At 35.6% G+C, this 21505-nt stretch overlaps 1 protein-coding gene across 2 annotated transcripts in view; it reads left to right on the top strand.

The window, feature by feature from the left end:
* The window catches only part of RASEF (RAS and EF-hand domain containing), a 29483-nt gene extending 21818 nt beyond the window's left edge, over positions 1-7665 (top strand). The window contains exons 10-17 of one of the 2 annotated variants that reach the window (XM_053931847.1): positions 625-859; positions 1887-2024; positions 2118-2265; positions 3149-3230; positions 4258-4372; positions 5209-5328; positions 6182-6258; positions 7352-7665. In XM_053931847.1, coding sequence (XP_053787822.1) covers positions 625-859; positions 1887-2024; positions 2118-2265; positions 3149-3230; positions 4258-4372; positions 5209-5328; positions 6182-6258; positions 7352-7460 — 1024 coding nt within the window. In that variant the 3' untranslated portion in view covers positions 7461-7665. Of the gene's footprint in view, positions 1-624; positions 860-1886; positions 2025-2117; positions 2266-3148; positions 3231-4257; positions 4373-5208; positions 5329-6014; positions 6098-6181; positions 6259-7351 lie in introns of those variants that run through there. The other variant, XM_053931848.1, reaches the window with a different exon arrangement.
* The last annotated feature ends 13840 nt before the right edge of the window (positions 7666-21505 follow it).

Raw genomic sequence — 21505 nt, forward strand, 5'->3', positions numbered from 1 at the left:
TCCAGAATGAAAAAAAAAGGACTTTTTTAAAGGAAAGTTAAGGGAAAACAGAGGAATTCTGCGTAAAATTCTGCATAGTCTATCAAACTGTAAGAAAATTATTCAGTGACTTCTTCCACCATTACTCCTGAACTTGACTACTCCATCTTCTATATTTATAGCTGTTTCTTATTGGCATGTGTGCCTCTGTGAGCAAATGCATTAATTTAAATAAGATACAGTATGTCAAGGTTATTTTATGTCTTAGAGTAGGCCAAAATTTGCTAAAACATTGTATGTATTTTCCTTTTTCTCATGTCTTCATAGTACATCACTTTCTGAATGTTTTTTTAGATAGGCTTTTTAAAATTAACAGATCGTCATAATTACTGAAACTTGGAAAGTCATCATCAGTAACATAGATTAAATAATTTGACTTGAGCATCCCAAGACATACGATTGAGAAAGAAATTCTTTATAAAGGCAAGATAGGGATTGACATATGTCTTAAACTTAACATTAGCATTTCTAAGAATTGACTATTCCAGAAGGGCTCAAATTTTGTTGGGAAGAGCAATTATTTATTATTGGGATTTATTATATGGAATAATTTATTTTTCCCCTCCAACATTTTTTTTTTATTAGGTCGTCTCATTCGTCTTGTGTCGATGAAGATTATGATTCTTTAGCTCTTTGTGATCCGATGCAAAGGATAAACTGTGAAGTTGACAGCTTACCTGAGAGCTGTTTTGACAGCGGTTTGTCTACCCTGAGAGACTCAAATGAGTATGATTCAGAAGTGGAATATAGGCATCAAAGGATTTTTCAAAGGTCACAATGTATGCAAGAAGGCTTTGGTGGTGATGCTTCTGATACAGATGTAAGTGCCAGATTTACTTCTTCTCTGAGAAAAGACTCTGATTGGAGACAAAATTAGCTTTCTGTTTTTAAAATAAAATGGATCTTTGCCCACAGGCCAGTTAAAAGTAAATATTTGGGTCATACATATTTAAATTAATTAGTGAACTTTTTTTGAGAATATATAAGTAGTTCTCTTTTTGTTTTTACATTTTTTGATACATTTTTGAGGTAATAACTTCATTTTTGAAGTTTATGTGATTTTTGAAGGTTGCTAAACTGTATGCAGAAAAGAGCTCATTTTATCTAATGATAAAAAAGAAATATAGAAATAAAAGAGATTTCTATTCCCTTCCTTTTACTATGCTGTGGCAGTGGAGAAAAAAGCATGTATGAGATAGAATACTATTAGTGCACACATTGACTCACAGGCTAAAGTCTTGGAAAATTAAAAAAAAAATCTAAGAAGGTGTTACTGTGTCTGTTTTATTGTTAGTAACATTTGAAAGAGTTTCTGAGGACTGCATAGTAAAAATAATATCAAGCATAGTAGAATATGGGGGTTTTTTAAGGTATATTGTTTGCTGTGTGTTTAGTAGACATTAATCTCTGTGGAGACTTGGCTATGAATAATGTTGATTACAGCTGTGCTCTACTTAATTTAGCTGAGTAGTAATAGCATAGAGAGTAATGGCTTTGGGGAAATTCTTAATGTTTGCAATATAAGCTTTGACATAAAGTATTGTCTCAATTGTTTATTGTGATAATGTTTTAAGCTGAAATTTTCATATAGAAATTAGTTTACTCTATTAGAGTACTCAAAGAATGGATGCCAAACAACAAAAATGTTCAAAAACAAAATGTAGATTATACTAAAGTGCAGAAATGAATGAGAACAGAATTATCACAGTGTTTGATTAGAATTGCACAGCTGTGTCTGGTCATTTATCTCTGTTTAATCCAAACTGTTAAAATGTTTTAATCAGTCTTAGCTGTGCCTTTCCAGAAAAACATGCTTTTCTCACCAGAGAACTAACTCATATTTTCAGGTTCCAGAGATCAGAGATGAAGAAGCGTACAGTCCTGCTAACAGCACTGCAGTTTTAGACTGGAAGCCCTCACAACCAGTTAGTCGAAGCAGCTCAGTTGCTTCAATGAGAAAACACATATCTGCTCTCACTCCTCAGGTAACAAGTTCTTCAGGGGAAAAATGGAAAAGAGTGATACAAAGAGGTGGGTTTTTTTATGAGTTGTTACAGAGGGATTATTTTTATTTTCAGTCAGATGCAACTGAATGGACTCCAAAATACCCCAGTACAGAGAAGGCTTACAAGATTGTTCTTGCTGGAGATGCAGCAGTGGGAAAATCCAGTTTTCTTATGAGACTTTGCAAGAATGAATTTCAAGGCAATACCAGTGCAACTCTGGGTATAGTTGGTGTTCTTAAAATACTGAAATTAATTTCATTGTTATTTTGTAGCAAAGAGGATGAAAACCTTTGCCTTTGTGATTGCTTGTTAGGGATATACACAGTTTCTCATGCAGGCGGTGAGACCTAATTGAGTACTAAAGCTTAGTAATAACAGCTGTTTGTAGTGGATAACAGGGTACTGCTCTAATCTAGTTTTCCTTTATGAAGCCTCTTTCTGAACAACACAAAGCACCAGAAGAGGAATGTCAGTGTAAGGAACTTCCAGTGTGTGTATGAGCTTTTCTGCATTTTTCATTGCTTTCTTGTTTTCTCAACACTTCCCTCTTTCCTTCGTATTTCATACTATCCTTTGATGTCTTTCCTACTATTTTTGTTGCAATTTCTTCAAAGTGTTATTGAAACTTCGGTTTAAATACTGCTAGAAGGATTTCTGGGTTCTTCTGTATATATATAAACTTAAATCTTAAGGATTCCAGAGACTGAATATTGTCTTCCAATCAAATCATACTTACATGTTTGTTTTATTGCCTTGTCAGGATTTTTGTTCTTTTTCTTTTTCTTCCTTGGTATTTGAAGTCAAGTTTTTTATAAAACATTTTCACTTCTTTGATAAAACTGTTTAGCAAAATAAAGCAGCGAGAGATCTTGCTTGTTGTTCAAAATGCAATTTGTATTAATTCTTTTGCGAAAAGGAAAATAGATTCAGGGGATTAAAGCAGTTCAGAAGTATGCAAGGATGACTGACTGAAATCTGATAACCTATTAAAAGAGATGAATTTTGGATAAACTGTTGTATATAGCCCCTACCTTTTAATTTTTTGTGGTTTCTTTAAGATTATTGATGGGGTTTTTTTAGACTATATGCATAATTCTTTTCAGGTGTGGATTTTCAAATGAAAAGACTAATTGTTGACGGAGAACCTACAGTGTTACAGCTGTGGGACACAGCTGGGCAGGAGAGGTTAGTGATCCTCTGCACTTACCTTATTTGAATTCTTTTATTTGTAAAAGTCATTTACCTTTTTTCATCTAGCTGAAAAAAAACATTAATTGTGTGGTCTGTCTGTAAATATCTGTAAACAGATGCAATTTTTCTCTGCTGAGGCCTCAAGACAGGTGGAATGTTTATATGTTAGCTTCAGTGATGCTTGAGGTAATCTTTTCTCGCCATAGAGAGAAATAGTTGAGGTTTACCCCAGGATTAATTAATTAAATCTACTTGTCCCTCCTTGGCAATACTAAACTATGGAGTAGATGCATATGGTTTCTTCTGTTTTTATTCTTTAGCTTTCTTTGTTCTTATACACATGTATTTTTAAGTAGGCTTTTTCTTAGAGATTCCCTTCCCTTCCTGCCCATCTCCTGTTCTTTCCTTGAAAATCATGGTTCTGATTCTATTGTATTTAGTACATAAAAACTTCTTTCCAAAGACTTTGGAATTTTGCCAAAAATATCTTTGAATATTGCTGAATTTATAATCAGGATTCTTCAAAATATTGTGTAAAGTTTCCTCAAAATCCTATGACATCTTTACTTGAGAGACATTACTTCTTTAGTGACAGCTTTTAGGGCTTATTAGGAGGTTAATGTAGTGCCGTGGAAGTCAGTTTGATATGTTCATTGACTAAGATTTGTGTTGGGCTGTATGTAGGTAGGGATCCAATCAGTTTCCTCTCATGTAATAAATTTGTGAAGACTATTTTAATATCCACGGTAAATACTTAGTTACTGTACTTGGTTGAGTAGATTGTATAAAGTTCATGACAAAGATGTCTGTAATTGATAATGAAGTCTTAAAATAATTTTACTGGATTTCCATCCTTTTCAAAGGAAGTAAAGTGAGTTAATCAGTTTAGGAAGTTATGTGTAGGTGGATCGTAAAATCATAGAACCATTAAGGTTGGAAAAGACCTAATATCTTAATGTATTAAACGGAACTATTATTTGATAATGTGGCCTTACGCAAATCTTTTCTTTTTTTCTGAAAGATTTCGAAGTATTGCTAAATCATACTTCAGAAGAGCAGATGGTGTCTTACTACTATATGATGTAACATGTGAAAAAAGCTTTATTAATGTGAGAGAATGGGTGGATATGATTGAGGTAAGACCCTTACATATGCTAGAACTTAGAAGCTATGTTTCACTGCATTATTAGTTTTTTTTTATTTATAAAATTATATTAGATGTAAATTGTAATTATCCAAACTGGAGGCTGTCATAGAAAAAAAAGCTACATGGAAGTCCTAAATGTATCCTGACATACTCAGTTAGGATTCATTCTGCTACATCTTTTTGTGTTAAAGGATGTTGTGCAATGACACTCTTCCCATTCACTTCCTTTTAAAATGAATGTGGCAGCACATTTCAGATACCTTCTTGTGGATAGCTTGAATATTCCTTGGAGTCTTTGCATTTAAACCAATATATTAGATTCTGTAAATTAGCTATAGATCTAGTGAAATTTTCAGTATTTCTTTCTACTTATACTTGTTGTTTTTTTATTTGAATATTTGCATTTAGTGCAAGGGGTTTTTTTCTTGTGCTGGGGATGCTCAGTAGGAGGGAAAGTGGCAAGCAAAATACTTAGTTCATCTTCTTTGAAAACATTTTCTTTTAGGGATGGTATAGGAATTGGTTACTTTTCCCTTAGTAATTTTGCCATACAACATTTAGATGCAGTAACCAATTCCATAAGATTAACTTAACACATTAAATTTCTTTTTGGGAAACAAGGCTTATGGGAATGGAAACACATCTTTGCAGGCTGACAGTTAAGCTGACTGCTTGCATTTTGAAAGCATAGCTTTCATAGTTGTCAGTTTTTTTCTACTAGTGTGCAAGACTTTGTGGAAAGGAAATTGATATTACATGATTATGTTAGCCACTTCTTTGTATTATGAGTGTTCTAGCAATAAGAAAATAAAATTCTCCTCACAGGATGCGACTCACGAGAATATTCCAATTATGATGGTGGGAAACAAGGCAGATCTTCGTCAAGATGTTACAGAACAAGGGCAAAAGTGTGTGCCTATAAACTATGGAGAAAAGCTGGCTATGGTAAAGTCCAAGTGTACCTCATTAGTATAAAATGGTCTTAGGAATGTTTTCTGGGTTAGATGTTTCTGGTTCACATCTTGGTGTCTGCTAAGCTGAACTTCAGTATTGGCTCATAAAAAGGTGGATGTCTGGAAGACTGAGGTCTTGTGCTGCTGAATAGAAGTTGCTAGTTCAAATATAAAGCACACTATTGACTGATTTGTGTCTGTCCATATTTTGTGTGGAGTATTTTCATCTTCAAGAGACTCGCTTGTATTCCTGCCACATGTGCAGAAAGAAAAAAAGAATTCTCTGATATAAATAGAAGTGTGAACAAGTTATTTTTGCATGTATTTATATGGGTGAAAGAGATGCACAACGCCTGTATTTTGTAGAATAATAGGAAGTATCTTAAGGGTCTTGAGTGGTGAGTGCTTGTTATACTGGGGCAGATACCATGTCTGTTACTTATGGAATGATGTTTTTTTGGTTAACCTACAATAACCAGATTCTGTAATTACAGTACCTAACAAGTTAGATTAAGTAACCTGTCCTGGCCACTCTCTTCCTATTTTGCAGTCATGTGGACAAGAAGATTGAGTTTGAGCATTAAGCTTATAATATGGCTTTTATTCAGTTTATTAATTCAGAATATACTGATTATAAACCAGAAAGAATTAAAAAACAATTACTGTTTTATTTCACAGTACTAAAGAGAATATGTTGGACAATGAAGAGCGCTAGAAGAAATCCTGTTCATTTAAATGTACTGTCACTCTTTGTGTTATTCAGGAAACAATTTGTAATTAAATGTACCCACTCACATGGGAACTGTCTCAGATCAGTTAGCTTAACATTTTATTTTTACTCACAGACTTACAATGCACTATTCTGTGAAACAAGTGCTAAAGATGGATCTAATATTGTAGAAGCAGTTCTTCATCTTGCTCAGTAAGTAACTGTTTCTATTTTCACCTAAACACATCTAAGTATATTTTATAAAAAGGAGATTGTATGTGAATGCACATAGAAAGAAAAACATATAGTTTTAAAATTATACCAGTACTAAAAAAATTTTGAAAATAATACTCTGTTACATCATTATAGATAAATGCAAGATGGGATGTATTCTCAGTTTAATGAAGTAACATTTTTGCTTGAAAATGTTACAAAGCTATCTCAGTAATTAATATTTAAACCAGGACTCAGTTACAGAGACCACAGTTTTAAGACCCATTTGCTGAATGGATTGTAATTTTAATTGTACATGGATTCATTGTTTTGACATGTCCATAATTTATTTTGAAATGTAATAATTCTATGTGTAATTATTTTTTGTTTCTTTTACACATATTATTAAGTATTCAGTTTTATTACTGAACATTCTGATTACATATATTTTCTTTGATTTCTCTAAATTATTTACAAGATAGATATTCTGTTTATGTACATTTAGCAGCCTGGTATTTCTATGATAGTGTGTGAGCCAAATATTACAATTCTACTACCTTTTCAAACCATTTTTGGTTAAAAGCATAATTTTGAAAGGCTAATGGTCTGTAACCCATAATCAATCATATGTGCACAGCTTTTAAGTCTGCATTTCTAAAAAACATCCAACAACAAGCATTTTTTCTATGAGATTAAATTTATATCTGAAACTGAAGTTGTTTGGTTTAATCTTAGAGCTATGAATATACTATTTTTCTATGGTAAAATACAGAAGCAAATAAGAAAAACTTCTCACAAGAAAATGGAAGATAAATCAGAACATGGGGGAGTTACTAGATATTAAAAAAAATATATTTTTATCACAATAAAATGCATAGAAACGTCAATATGATTACCAAATTGGAAACTTGAGAGACATGTTGATTCTGTACTAATTTAAATTGTATTAGCCATACAATAGATGGTGATGAACTCTGCAACGTATAATGCGGAAAAATAGAAAAGTGAACATGAATAAAAATGTGTTAATTTAGCACAGTTTTTTTTTTTTTTTTTTTTTTTTTTTTTTTTTTTTTTTTTTTTTTTGTTACAGCGAGGTGCGAAAAAGAAGTGATAATCAAGATGATACAAGATCAGTAACCAGCCTGGGTGGGACACCTGTCAAAAAGTCTGCACTCACAAAAAACTGTTGTAATGTTTAAATGACAGATAATTTTCCTTAACTGAACAACTTGTATATTTAAAAAAACTGAAGCCAACAACCAAATCAAAATATTTCAGTAGTGTTTCCTTTTTATTATGGATTTATACATTTTTATATTTAGAAGTGACCACATAATGTTCAAAATCCAGACTCTTATTTTCTACTCATTCAAATTTGTGAAATTGCTTCATCCCATAGACTCTTTTTTCACTTTTAAAAAGTAATATTCTTCAGTGCAATGAACTCAGAATCAATGCTACAGTAGTCACTGCATACAATATCGTAATATATATTATTGTCTCTACCTGCATGTTTCCTTATGGCATTCGTATTTCTTATGTACAAAACTTAGTAATATTCAATATCAGTCAAAGATAAAGAAAAAATAACAGCTTCAGTTAATTTAATCTCTTTTTGATCATGTCTGCTTATCTAGTTTTTGACAGCCTTAAGTATATGTTGATTAAACATTTCTTAAGAAAACTCCAAACAAATTAAGGGTTTGGAGTCCAAGTAATCCCTAAATTTAAGGGAACCAGAATGATCTTTGTCAGGAGAAGGTGCATCGTGTTTGTTGTAGTTCCTCAAAAGTTGGCTAGTTAGAATATTTAGTTAAAATACTTTCAAGTATAGAGGTTTGACTAAGAAGTGAAAAGTAGATTTTATAACTGATTCTGCACAGCTAAGAGGTGAAATAAACATTTTTCTGGAATATTAATTTCAAAATTCTAGAGAGAATGTAACACCTGTGATATGTAGGATTGCTGACATGAGTTATGATCCAATATCTATCTGCCTGTTTAGGTTAGATCATTATTGTTACTAGAGTGATACAAGTTGTAATTTTTCCTTTGCTTTTTCAAATATCTTCTATTCAGTCAGTAATTGAAGGATTGTAATAGCAGGAGGATTGTAATTGTAATAGGAGTCTGATTTAATATATATATTTTTAATGCACGTTTTATACCTTTTAAATCAGCAAGTGAAAGAATTGCTGGACATGCACAAGCATTTGTATAAATTTTTCAGTAGGAGAGAACCCTGGAATGAACAGCAATCACCTTAATGAGAGTTCCTTCACATAATTTTAGAAAAGTTCTGAGAAACTTACTAGTGGGTGGTAGCTTTAGGTGTCAGCATCTCTAAGCACTGAATTTTGCCTAAAATAGTTCCCAAGTGTTCCATAGTGTAGTAAAAATTATGGGCATTTATACAGTTAGCGATCAAAGTCCAGTTCTTCTTAATGTTCACTGATTTTGATCAAAATAGGACAGGACCTTTTCAGAGCCAGCAAACTGTTGTCTCCTCTGTTTCCATTAATAAAACATCTCCAGGCTGAAGCCTAGTTCAGTAAATCAAACCTGGATAAAATTTTATCAACTGATGGAAAAGCTGTATGACTAGCAGCTATTTGCTGTATTTTATCAGCACTGTATGTCAACACTGTATGGCCTGTACTTTGTTATCTCTTGTATAAAATATGGGGATCTGAGAAACAGGATGGTTCATAATTTACAAAAAATAAAAAGGTTTCAACTAGGAAACCTTTTTATTTATTAGGCATCCTGTCAAATCTGTAATCAGAGCAGCTAATCCTTGGGTAATTATAAGAAATTTTTTTACCAAGAGAGAGAAATCTACTGCCAGAATGAATAAGACATTTTATTTCACTGTATAATAGTTCATCCCTAGAAGACAAAACATGTTTGGTGAGGGTTTTTTGAAGTATAAGGAGAATCTGCACATGCTACCTAATTCCATGCAGGAGATTTCAGGGTTGTAGCATCTTCCCACACAGCAATACAGGACACCTCACTGTAGTTCTGAGACTTATCTGAAGCATGTGGCAGAGAATGCAGGACACTCAAGTGTATCAGGAATATGCCTAATTACATACATATTGTTTGCTGTTAACCCTACATTATTTAAGAAAAATACAGCTTCAGTTAGCTTCTTTGAGGAGAAAAGCCAAATTTAACTGACTGGATTGATGAGGTCTTCCTCTGTGTTCTTTCTGTGAACATTAATTAATTAATTTGGGATATATTTGCAGTAGGGAGAAGAGAGGAAGATGATACAGTGCTTGTGAAGTGTGAGCCTTCAACATGTAGGCATTTGCATTTTCTCGGGATAAGATCATAAGTTGTTACTTACATTCCAAAAATGTTTCTCATTCAGTGTTGTTAGCCTGGAGAGCCTGGACTGGGGATCAGTGTTCTGTGTGTGTGTCCTGAGCTACTATGTTTGACCAGCTCTGTGGTCTTGGCCTGCAGTAAATGAGGTGCAATGTTTGCCTAAACATTATTGACACACCTGCATGTGTAAAGTGTTTTGGCTGGATACAGAGAATCATATAAAGTGATTTGCAGGAAGAATTTCTGGAAGTGGTTTTGTCCAGCCTTCCAAGGACCCAAGCAGAGATGGACTTTGACCAGCTCTAGATTTGGTTATCTGTTATTTGGGTAGCCAGCCCGTGAAAATGCTGCAGGACAGAGGTACTACCACCATCTGGGCAACATATTCTCATACTTTTCCTCCTTTTCTGGATAAACATTTCTCTTCATGTCCAACTTCATTTCCCCAAATAACTACAAATTTATAACAGTTTTCCCCTATTATGTTGTCTCCTGCTACTAACAAGAATTTGACTATAATCTTGGTGACTTCCCTTTTAGTATCTGTAGATCCCTTGGCCTTCTCTCCACCAGTGTCACAACATCAGAAGTGTCTCTTGCAAAGTGTCTCCACATCTCAGAATTAGCAGCATATGTGCATGTGTAGTAATTGCTTTCATATCTTTTTATCATACAGAGGGTGCCATAAGAATATCCATGTATGTTTATATCCATCCTTCACATCCTGGTTGAAGGATGTGAGTTCAGGGACCTATCTTCACACCAGTTTTTCCTTCTCTGCAGGCCACTGATGTTTTTGGTACTTTTGTTTTTCATTTATTTTAATAACCAAAATCTATCTTATGTTATTTAGTGAAATTATGTAGCCTGAATTAATTTATTAAGTTCTGTAATTTTTTGTGTCATGTAAAGCAACTTTAATTTGAAATAGTGTTGTTTTCTAAATAAGAGTCAGTGTTGAAAGTTGCTAGCTGTGAATGAAGTTTTACCTTGGAGTAAATTTATGATCAATGTCTAGAGGACTGAAAAAGCACTATTAAATGGGGATATAGCTATAGCTCAGTTGGAACTCATTTTAGAAATCCTGTGATGGTCAGCTCCATCATGTTTTGAATGTTCACATAATACCGTGTGAATTTACGTTAAAGCAAAAGAACTTCGAAAAATATTTAAATCTAGAAATTAAAGCATGTATTTATATGTGGAAATAATGGATGCATAATTTTTTTTCTGTTATTTTACTTTAAAAAGTTACCTTGTCTTCAGCCTAAAAGGTAAAATGGCAAACATCAGCTTTATGCTCTGACATGGTTGTACTATTGTCCTTTGAATGTTTTTACGGTTTTGTTTAGTACATAAGAACTGTTCATTTAATCACATAAATTTATTTTTTTAGTTAGTGAAAGTGTTCCCTTAATACATGTATTTATTTGAAAAGGAAAGGTCCTTTATTTTTTTCCTCATGATCTGTAAATAAATTATTCAGTTGATATGGAAACATTATTTTATCCTGTACTTTTGACCCTTTTTAATTGTAATTTATTACACATTTCTGAGGCAATAATTTCTATGACATGCTCCAAAAATGTTTTGATCATGTAAGTTCTTGTAACCACTTTGTGCCTGTTTAGCATATATTACTGGCTTAATAAGACAAACTTCAGCTTCTATTCAAGCAAGTTCAGCAAGTTCTGTTGTGGCCTTACATGGCTTAAGTACTTTTTCTGTGTAACTACTTTTGTATTGACTAGAAAATCCTCTGGAAAAAAAATTTAGAGTTATAAATCTGTATAAGATGCTAAAATGTAGCCTAAGGAACATATCTATAGGCCGCTCCTTCAAGGAACATCGTTCAGCTGTGCATACATGCAGATCTCCAAATAAAGTAATAAGTTTTGTGCTAGTGCAGGCAATCCACATACTTATCCTTTTAAAGAAGTTTTCTATTTTTTCCCCTATCAACTGCTATACAGCAATGGTAGGGTAGCATTTTTGGTAAAAATGCTGCAGTCAATGATCCCTGATTAATAAACCAAAGGGAATAATATATTCATGGTACTTCATTATATTACAAAGAAACATATTTTCAAGATGTTTCTAGTTGTGTTAGATAATTATAAAAATGGACCAATATCTCATGTACAGTTCCAGTGGCCTTTACCACTACCTCTGCCAGACTTGATATAGGGTGTAAGTCTCACTAATGCTGTCTGGGCTGCTTATGGATTAGAGAAGCTTTTTAGAATGCCAGTTATTTTATTATTTATATTTCATTGTATTGCTATCACTCCTAATCCTTCCTTACTGGTATCCTTAGGACTAGTAATATCAATATTTGTCATTATTAATTTTTTAAAACTATTTCTTATTTTGAGGAAACTTCCTGTAAAAGAAAATATGACTCAATATGTAAAGTGTTACTGAGTTTGTACAAAGAAGTTCTTTCTCTGCAATTCTGCTCCATGAGTTACGGCTTCAGATAGCTGGACTAATACAAAATTAGTATTAATTAAATGGCTGAGTAACAAATAAAACCAAGCTGTGGAGGTTTCCCACTGAATATAAAAGGAAGTACGTAAAATGTGAGTCCATTTTCAAACCAGTATGATGAAGAAATTGTACCCATTATGTGTTCATCTTTCAATAAAAGTCTGTATATTCTATAAATCTAAATTATAAAAAGTTTTTTAAAATTTTATACAAATAAAGCTGGATTTAGTGCAGCTTGTCCCTCCTTAAAACAACTTATCACTTCATTTACTGTAAGTTTGTATATATATGTTCAAAACTGACACCTTTCCTTTCCAGTAATTTACAAATTACTCTATAATAAAATACGCTTCAATAGTCATTTTTCTTCAGTGTATTTTCTTATCAGTACATATGAACAGCAGTCCTACATAACATCTGTGACCCGTTAGCTTAATGTTGTTACTGTACACCAGTTTCTGCAGCTAGTTGTGTGCAAGAGTGATGCAACCAAACACTGGTATCTGGCTGCCTCCAAATTTTTAACCTCAATGAACAGTCATCAGCTTTGAGCTGAGAGATGTCTCTTGCTGTGGTTCTCGACTAAATTTTGCTGTACTTCTTTACAGAGATGTGTTAGCCATGCTGTCTCTAATCACTAAATGTGGTATTGGTAAAGTAAAAAAGAAAAGACGATAAGTAGCCCAAAATAACAAGCCTCTTGCAAATATGCTTAATATAAGACTCTAGGCATCAAGCAAAAAATATGTAGGGGTACATATATAAGACAAAAAATGCCCCAAAATACAAATTAAAAGCTGCATCAGGTAAAATTGGCCCATTCAAATGTTACCATGGAATCAAAGAGTCATGTAAGTTAGAAAAAACCTCCAAGACTGAGTCCATTGGGTAAGACCAAGTCCTGTTGTTCTAAGCTCACACGTGACTTCACTAGTGATTGGATTTGGAGCTAAAGCATGAATGTGTGCTGCTTTCTGAAGCAGAGCAATAAGCCTGGGAAGGATGGGATGGAGGAGTGTGTCACTGTCAAAATGCCATTTTCTAAACCTGATTTCCTTTCTTTCAGAACACAAGACATCAAATTAATTTTCATGTTTGTTTTCCTCTTCAGGTATTTTTCCCTTTTTATTTTTGTAACCTGTTCTTCACCAGCCACAACATCTGTAAGAATTAAAATATGGTTTTTCTTTCTTTATTATTTGCACAAATTAAAAATTTTAGTTGAAACCGAAACATTTAGCCATATTTAACACCTGATGTTATCAACATATCATCAGAAACAATTTACACTGGGGGCTATATCTCACTGACATTATAGTCAGCAGGGTATTCTTGTTCACAAGCTAGTGGTGTAATCCAAGGAAAATTAGATGTGCAGCAACAAAAGCTGGTCTTACTGCAATAAAAAATACACACCTGGTAGTTTTCTGTTTACGCTTTTCTGTTACTTTCTGCCAATAATCACAGATTTGCTAAGAACTTGCTATTGTTTTCATTTTGAAAAAGTAATTAAAAAAAAATCTTACTTAAAAATAGGAAACAAATCAAAGAATCAAGAATGTAGTCCTTAAAAAAATAGAAAAACTAACTCTACGACTTGCTTACTTTTCTTGCTCCCAGAAACAAATGAAAACTTCCACAAGGACAAGAATTTTTAGTGTTTGTGCCAGAATAAAAGATCAATGACAAAATGTAAGATACAGGAAAAAAAGACAGGGACTATATTTAGTACACAATGCTCACTGCCTCATGTTTGTTTTTCCTGAAAGTAGCTTTCCACTTCAGTCTGTATCTATTCCTATGGAGTATTTCCTTTTTGTAGCTTTTAGGGAATTGTTCTTTGTTGCATCCTGGGTTGGTTCAGTTAGGGGTTTTAATAAATGTTAGTTAGTTGGCTCTATGTACCCCCGTTTCCTCCCACGATGGTTCACTCCAGGTTGTCTGCCATTGGAGCTCTCCCATGTCAGTCTTGTAGCCCCCCCTGTTCATTCCTGAAAGTTCTGTGACAGTCACCCCATCCTTGTATTCCTATTTGTCCCGGAACCCTGTACCCACCCCTGTTGTGTTCCTGTAGGCTGCCGTGGTCCACATCACTCCCCTGTTGCCTGTCCCCATTGGGCGAGGGGGGCTCCCACCCCTGTCTGCCCGCCCCCTATTTACCCCCGTGCCTCCTTTGTCCTGGCACCATTTTGTCCACGTGCGTGCTTGGAGACACCGCTCCAGCCACTGCAGCAGCCATGTGGGAAATAAACATTCTCCAGCCACGCAGGACAAGGTGTGCCTTCCTCATCCCTTTGTCTCCTCTCAGCATATGGCTACGAAGAGCTGCAAACCCACGCGGAGGCTCAGCCCTAGAGCTCTGCACACACGCGGCAGCCCCGGTCTCCTGGCCAAAAGGCAGTGCCACTAGCCGGGCACCCAAAAGCCTGAGGCCGGGGCGAGAAAAACCAAAGACACATTCTTTTCATGTGACAAACATGTTTTTAGAGAGATAACTGTAATTGGATTAGTTGGAGAAAATCTTCAGGAATTTTGCAGTAAATTTATCAAAGTTCTCTTTATCAGTTGAGTAAGTCAAAGTGCCTGAGATTTTCAATGGTTCCACTAAACAAACTCATTTAAAATTTATATACTGAATAGATGCACATTCTAAGATAAAATAAGGAAGCAAATTAACTGTGAAAGATGTCATACTAAAACCAGGTCTGTGAGAGCAGATGATATGGTATTCAAATATGTCTGTAAGTGATGAAAATAAAAATAGATGCTATTTATTGAGTGAAATGGTTTAGATCAATCTAAACCCCAAACAGTGAATTATACTGCCAGTTTGTGAAGTAGTTCATATTTTCCAAAATATTTCTGCTTGTGTTTATGCTAAAATGAAGACATTGTTCTGGCACTATCAGAGCTGTAATATGAAACTTTTCCATAGCTGAGTTCTGGGCTACAAGAATCCTAACTGAACCATACACAGCCCTTGCCAACTCTTGCAATTCATATTCATTTTACTTGATCAAACTGGTGGAAATCTGTTCCAAAGCTGTATAGATGAAGTAAATTCTACTAAGAGATTTCTGCAAATTCACAAGAATACATACACTTCTTCCCCATTTGTTTCCAGGTCTTCAGAAGTGACCAAACATGAGTGATAGTGTAAGGCTAAGCAGTGACTAGTAAACTTGCTTTATATAGCAATGCTCCAATTCTGGAAAGTCAGTTTTAGGGAGATATACATTTATACATACCTGTATACACATAAACATTAGAATATATACTCTTTCTTCTTTTTGTTTATATACAAACATACATACGTATATGTATAAATGCTGCATGTATACATACATGTGAAACAATGACTACTGTCTGTCCCTTAAAAAAATTAAAATCCTGGATCACAGGAGCCTTCCTGTAGTGAATTTCATAAAAGATAATGGTGTCATCAGTCATCTTGTCCTGTTTTTTTCTCAGTGTATGTCTGCTCTATATCCAAAGGCTGTATCTTGCTAAACATGTACTGGCAACTACTTTTGCTTTTGAAACCCAGAGAAATTTTAGTGGGCTACTTTGTTTATAGAATCACAGAATCATTGAGGTTGGAAAATCTCCTAAAGATCATCAGTGCAACTATTAACTCAGCAGTAGCATTACTAAAACATGTTTGTGCCACATCTACTTGTCTTTGAAATCCTTTCAGGGGTGGTGACTCAACCAGGTCTCTGGCAAGGCTACTGTAACAATTTTTGTATACCATTCTGTATTTACCTGAGAATATGTATCAACTTTTGAGTATAGAAGTGCCTCAGAATGAGTTTCTCTCAACATTTACATGGATAATTTACTTTGAAAGGTGGTCCTAAGGAACAAATAGTGTCTTTTCTAAAGAATTAATGGACCATTTGAGCATTACAGTTCTCACAGAGTAGCTGTGCTTTTGAAAAGGAACGTGAATAATTGTAACCGCAAAGTGCTGTGATAGACATGAAATCTGTCCTTCTTAAGTGGGGAAGATACACAGATCATTTTATGTGCATAATGGATAGTTATGGAGTTTTTTTCCCTACTAAAGAAAGTCTTGTGTCTTTTTATCTCTCTTTTTTTCTTCTCTCAGTGTATTTACAAATAATGAAGTACTAGGGTGGGTAGAAGTCATGCAGTATGTGTGTAGTTGCTTTCCCAGAGAGCATGATGACAAATCAAGATTTTAAGTGAGTTCAAAATAAATATGACACTTAAAGTGAATGAAACAAATAGGTATTTTAGTGTGTGATATATCTTTGGTGATTAGTTACTGATGGGATGTTGTTGAATAAAAATAGTAAAATTTTACTTCCAAAGAATACATTTGAAGCTAGATGGGGAGACTTAAAACACAACCAGTGAAGCACAGACATGCCTATATAACTTTAAATGAAAGACGTATAAGCAGGTTTAACCTAAATCTTTTTTCTTTAAAGACAAGTTCTATAAACATTTTGTTAAGTCATAATATTTTGTTAAATTCCATCTTTTCCTTACTTTTATCTTAAATTTGAGATTCAGGATTTAGGCAAGTGAGTGCTTTATATGTCAATAATTTAAAATATTTTCTTTTTGAAGGAAAGTAATTTATTGAAAAAGTATAAGCAAATATTTGAAGATCAAAAGTCTATTTGCACAGCACATGGAAAAAGACTTTCTGTTCTCCCAAGTTCTGAAGTTTTCTTGTTCTTATTTTCACATTTCTATCTTTTGCTTTGTCCTGTGTCTCTACTTGTCTGTCTATTCCATACTCACTATCCTCTTTCCATGCTTTTCCACACCCTTCCATTCATCTACATTACTAATCTTTTCTGGTTTTCTTTCACCCATTGCTATTTTTTTGCAAACGTCCATCCCTTCTGTTTAACAATGCAAGGACTTTGTCTCCTGACACTCCCAGACTGTGGCACAGAAAATTTTCTCAGATAATCATGATAGTTTCTTTGCCATGTTAATAAAAAGTGGCCTAGGTGGTAGACACTTCCTCTGAGTTATTCCAGGTAGGAATATTTCAGGTTGTGTGTTTTTATTGCTACTTCTTTTCAAATCACAACTTACTGGTGAAGTAGAGAAGCACAGTGCAGGAACCTAGAGGGGTGCACTTATGTCTTCCAGAGATTGATTATAAGTTAGATAGGTATTTAGTATTTAGCACACTCTGTTCTGCCAGGTTCACTGCAGAACTACAAGGTTTACTAATGACAGAGAAAATAGTTTGCTGCATTCATCTGAAGCATTGTAGTCCTGAGTTAACAAAAAAAAAAAAAAAAAAAGGAATGTGTTCTGCTTGTCAGAGCACAAGTGCATCAGAATCCAAAAGCTGTTGGAAAACTAAAAGATAAAAAGTGCATGAGCATGGTTTTTTTAACTGTTAATCTGATTCAAAAGAGAATTTTACTAAAGAAAAGTTTGCAAAATCAAAAAAATGTTGTCCTGAGGATTGACTGATCTGCAAGTCCTGGGTGTGTGCTCTGATCATGTTCCCCATAAGGAACACACTTTTTTTCCTGGTGAAACACGTAGGTTTAAGATTTTGCATCAAGAAACTGCATCAAAGGGTATGATTTTCACAATTTTTTGCAATACGGACAAGGTCCCATCAAAATGCAAATCTATAAGCTAAACAAAGGGAAAATGAGTCACAAATATTGGAAATTTGGAGCTACAATATTAAGGACTATCAAACAACTTGTGTACCATATAACACATTTCTTGTAAAAGAATTAAGGTTAATTTTTAGCAAACATTAAAGCAGTCATTTATTCCCACTGAAATGTTGGGTAATTTGTGGAATGAAGGCAATGATGCACATTTATGATTTACACTACTTTTTGTGGAAATGCCTGACCATGTTTATTATGAGAGTCCCCAGTAGTGTAAATACTGTCACATTCGTAAGAAGTTTCATAGCTAAATTAGACCCATTTGTTATTTAACTAATTGTCATGTAATATAGCTTTCTTGCTTTCAGCTTTTCTGAAATGCTTGTCATGCACAATTTTACTGCAACACAGAAGTATTGCTGACTGTATTGCACTACACATTATATTTGCAGAAGTATGTATTTATTTGCATTCAAATACGTTGTTTAATTAAATGATATTTTAATGCTAAGGTTAATTAAGATTTCACTCTCATTAAATTTTGTCATAGTTCAATGATCAGAAGATCACTTGCCTTGAGAGCAAAGAAACCTTTTACAGCAAAAGCTCTCTTCCCTAATTGCATGTCCTGTGTTGTCACTGGAGGGCAGCAATGTGCAACATAAAACTATTTTATCCCTCAGGATTGGCTCGTGCTGCAAAAGCTAAGACTCAAACCCCCCATTTTAGAAACACATCCAGTCCAGACGTGGGTTTGTATAGCAGAACATTCGTCCTATTTTAGTTAAATTTAGTTCTCTTTTCAGTAAAACAGCCTTTCTGAGCAGTGTAGTACTTGCTTGTGAAAACTCCCCCAAGGCTAAAACTTCACATTCAAGAATCTTACACCACCTTCCCACCCTCCCTCCCACCCCCACTACACTGGGCTTTTGCTATAGATTGCTTTGGCTGTTCTCTTGTTGGAGTCTGTGCAGATACTTCTGTGACTATGGGTTATAGTGGCCTGGGGTCCCAGGGGTCCGTCCGGCCCCCCGGGGCAGCAGCTGCTGCAGTGGGTGTCCCGGATAGCACTGTGCTGATGAGGTGCAGCCTGTCTGGGCCCTCGGGCTAGCTCCCAGCTGCGGGCAACTTTAGCAAGCAACTCTGGAGTGATTTCAGCTCTAGTGAGTTCAGCTCTTACTGATTTCAGCTCGCTGCTTCCTATGTGCCTCGGCAGATGCAGGGATTGAGAGAGGAGAAGCCTGTATGGAGTTCCGCAGCGGTGTCTTTATTTGCAGCTCCTGCAAAGGTTTCCAGTGACAGATCTGCTGAATTGGACAGAGATGGGGTTTATGTAGGATTCTTGGGTGTTAGGAATTGTCCAATGGCCAGGGTTGAGGAGAATATGACCTATAGCCTTACAGAGAGATAACAGGGGTCCGAGAGTGGAAGAGGGGCTGCTTTGGTCCTCTCTCATGACTCTGCATTTCTTATCTTAGGGAAGTGATTGCCATGGAGGCCTTGCAGGGCCTCTGCCTGCTACAATGGGTGCCAGCTGCTGCCTTGCAAAAATAGTTGGATGAATTTCATTCTTTGATTTCTTTCATTTGTCTTTTAGGTTACAATTATTATGAAAAAAACACTGCTTAGGGAATTTTCTGTAGTGACAAGAATTTCATTACAGCTTTAAATGGAGGGAAAAAAAACCCATTCTAGCTCCTCTGACTGATGTTTTACAGAATGAGGAATGTGTGCTGTGTTTTGTGTCCTAGACTAGCTTGTGGGCTTAAGAGATTATTTCTTCTAAGAATCTCTTTATATGTGTACTTTGCTAGCCTATGTTAATTTTGAGTAAGCAAATAATAAAAATGTAAGAAGTAGAAGACATTCACTTTGCAACTATCCTGATTAGAGTTTTTGGTAGTGTAGAGGCATGCATTAATTGACAATGAACTCAATTCAACTAAAACCGCTGTAAATGTTAAGACTGGCTAGTCCCAAGGTATTTACTTATTCATTGCTCCATTTCATCGATGTAGAAATGTTAGTTCTTTACCCTGCTGATCAGCCTAGGGTAATGAACAAATGTTTGCAGTTGGAAACAAATAAGCTCCATGCTAGCCTTACTGTGTGCAATGGAAAATACTTACAAACATAAAAAAAAAATTTACTTATTAAGTGGTGAACCTCTGACCCTGGAACAAAGACACAGGATTTTTTGCCTTTACTGTGGAGGCTGTGGGCTGAGGTGAGAACTAGCCTACCACTGCTCCCACAGCCCCTGCCAATAACATCTTGGCTAACTGCCTGTGGCTGTGGAGAACTTGATGTCCCTGTGGGATCCTTGAATTAAAAATTTCCACATGCTGTATAAACTAATATATAAGGTTACCTGTAAGGTCCCAACCCGGCAAGGTGCTGGCTGGTGCTGGCCAGTGCTAGTGGGCTAAGGTGAGCTAAGGATCCTGGGGGCTGGAGAGAGAGGGTGAAGCAGGATCCTGGCTCTGGGGGCTCACCCTAAGTTCCCCCTCAGCAAAGGGGCTGCAGAGTGGAAGTGGGAGGGTGAGCCACAGGGCTATGCCCCCAGATAGTATAAAACATTGTCCCCTGGCTTGAGTAGTGTGGTAAAGTGGTGGGTGCTGATAACTACTGCTGGGGATAAGCCCCAGGTTGTATTTCTTTGAGCCAATCCTCTCCCCTGTTGTGTATAGAGGGCCTTTCCATGGGAGAAGAGAAAGCAACATTGCTCTGCTGCAGACCAATGAGGCTGTGGTGAGTGTGGAGAAAAACAGTGTAATGAATGAAATAATTTCATAATTAATGAAAGGGAATAGACTCAGAGGCTGGGGGAGAGATGGGAACAAAAACCACAAAGCAGGTGAGTGGAGGCCTAGAGAGAGTGCTGTTTATATGGACCACCTGCAACAGCACATATTTTTGAGAGGATGTCAGGGCTGTAGACTTCCAAGCATGTTCTTCTACAGTGCTAGGTGAATTGCATAAAGAAAGATACTATTTTGTGCTCAGCCAGCCTGTCTGTGGCACGTGTCCTTGCCGCACGTTGGGTGTTGATGCTGCCTTGAGCTCCTGCATACCCTGTGGGGGAGCAGGGCACAGGCCTTCTATGGGACTCTGCTGTACAATTTTATATATATTCCCACTGGTTTATGTAAGTTTTGGGGTTTTTTTTACAGCAGAGAATTTCAAGATTGTTTCATGTCCACTGTCTGGAAGAGGCCCAGGTCTGACATAATCTGTTTCTCTGAAGGACATGTTGGTGGCTGCAGCTGCTGGGGACGAGGAGCTGAGGCATTCAGGCTTAAGTACCCAATGGACCTCTCCAGTCACCCTGGGCAGCAAATACTGAAACACCATACAAACTTGTGTAAAGCTTGACTGTGTAAAGGTAGGATCTAATCCCAAATTAGAGAGTAACTGAGTAGAAGTTGCATTACAGACCTGTTGGACCCCATGAAGAGTTTGTAAGATGGTGGGTGCTGAAGATACTGTGAGGGGATGGTGTTTCCAGAGACAAAATGGGTTGTGAATTGTTACTTTTCCTTTCCCTAAACTTAAACCATGAGAAAAAAATGATTTTTTTTTTATTTTTTAAGTCTCATAGAAATCTTTGATTTCTGGGGTTTTTTCCTGTGGTTTTTGCGGGGAGTTGAGTGAGCTAACATTATTTTGAAGCAAGTCCAGGTGTATCTCTTTTGGAGATTTGATGTCAAATGGCATACATACATATGTGTGTGTGTGTTCGTGCATGTCTATTAATATATATACACACACCCGCATACACATTTTTCCAAAAC

Source organism: Vidua chalybeata, chromosome Z (assembly GCF_026979565.1).
Source record: "Vidua chalybeata isolate OUT-0048 chromosome Z, bVidCha1 merged haplotype, whole genome shotgun sequence".
Classification (NCBI taxonomy): Eukaryota; Metazoa; Chordata; class Aves; order Passeriformes; family Viduidae; genus Vidua; species Vidua chalybeata.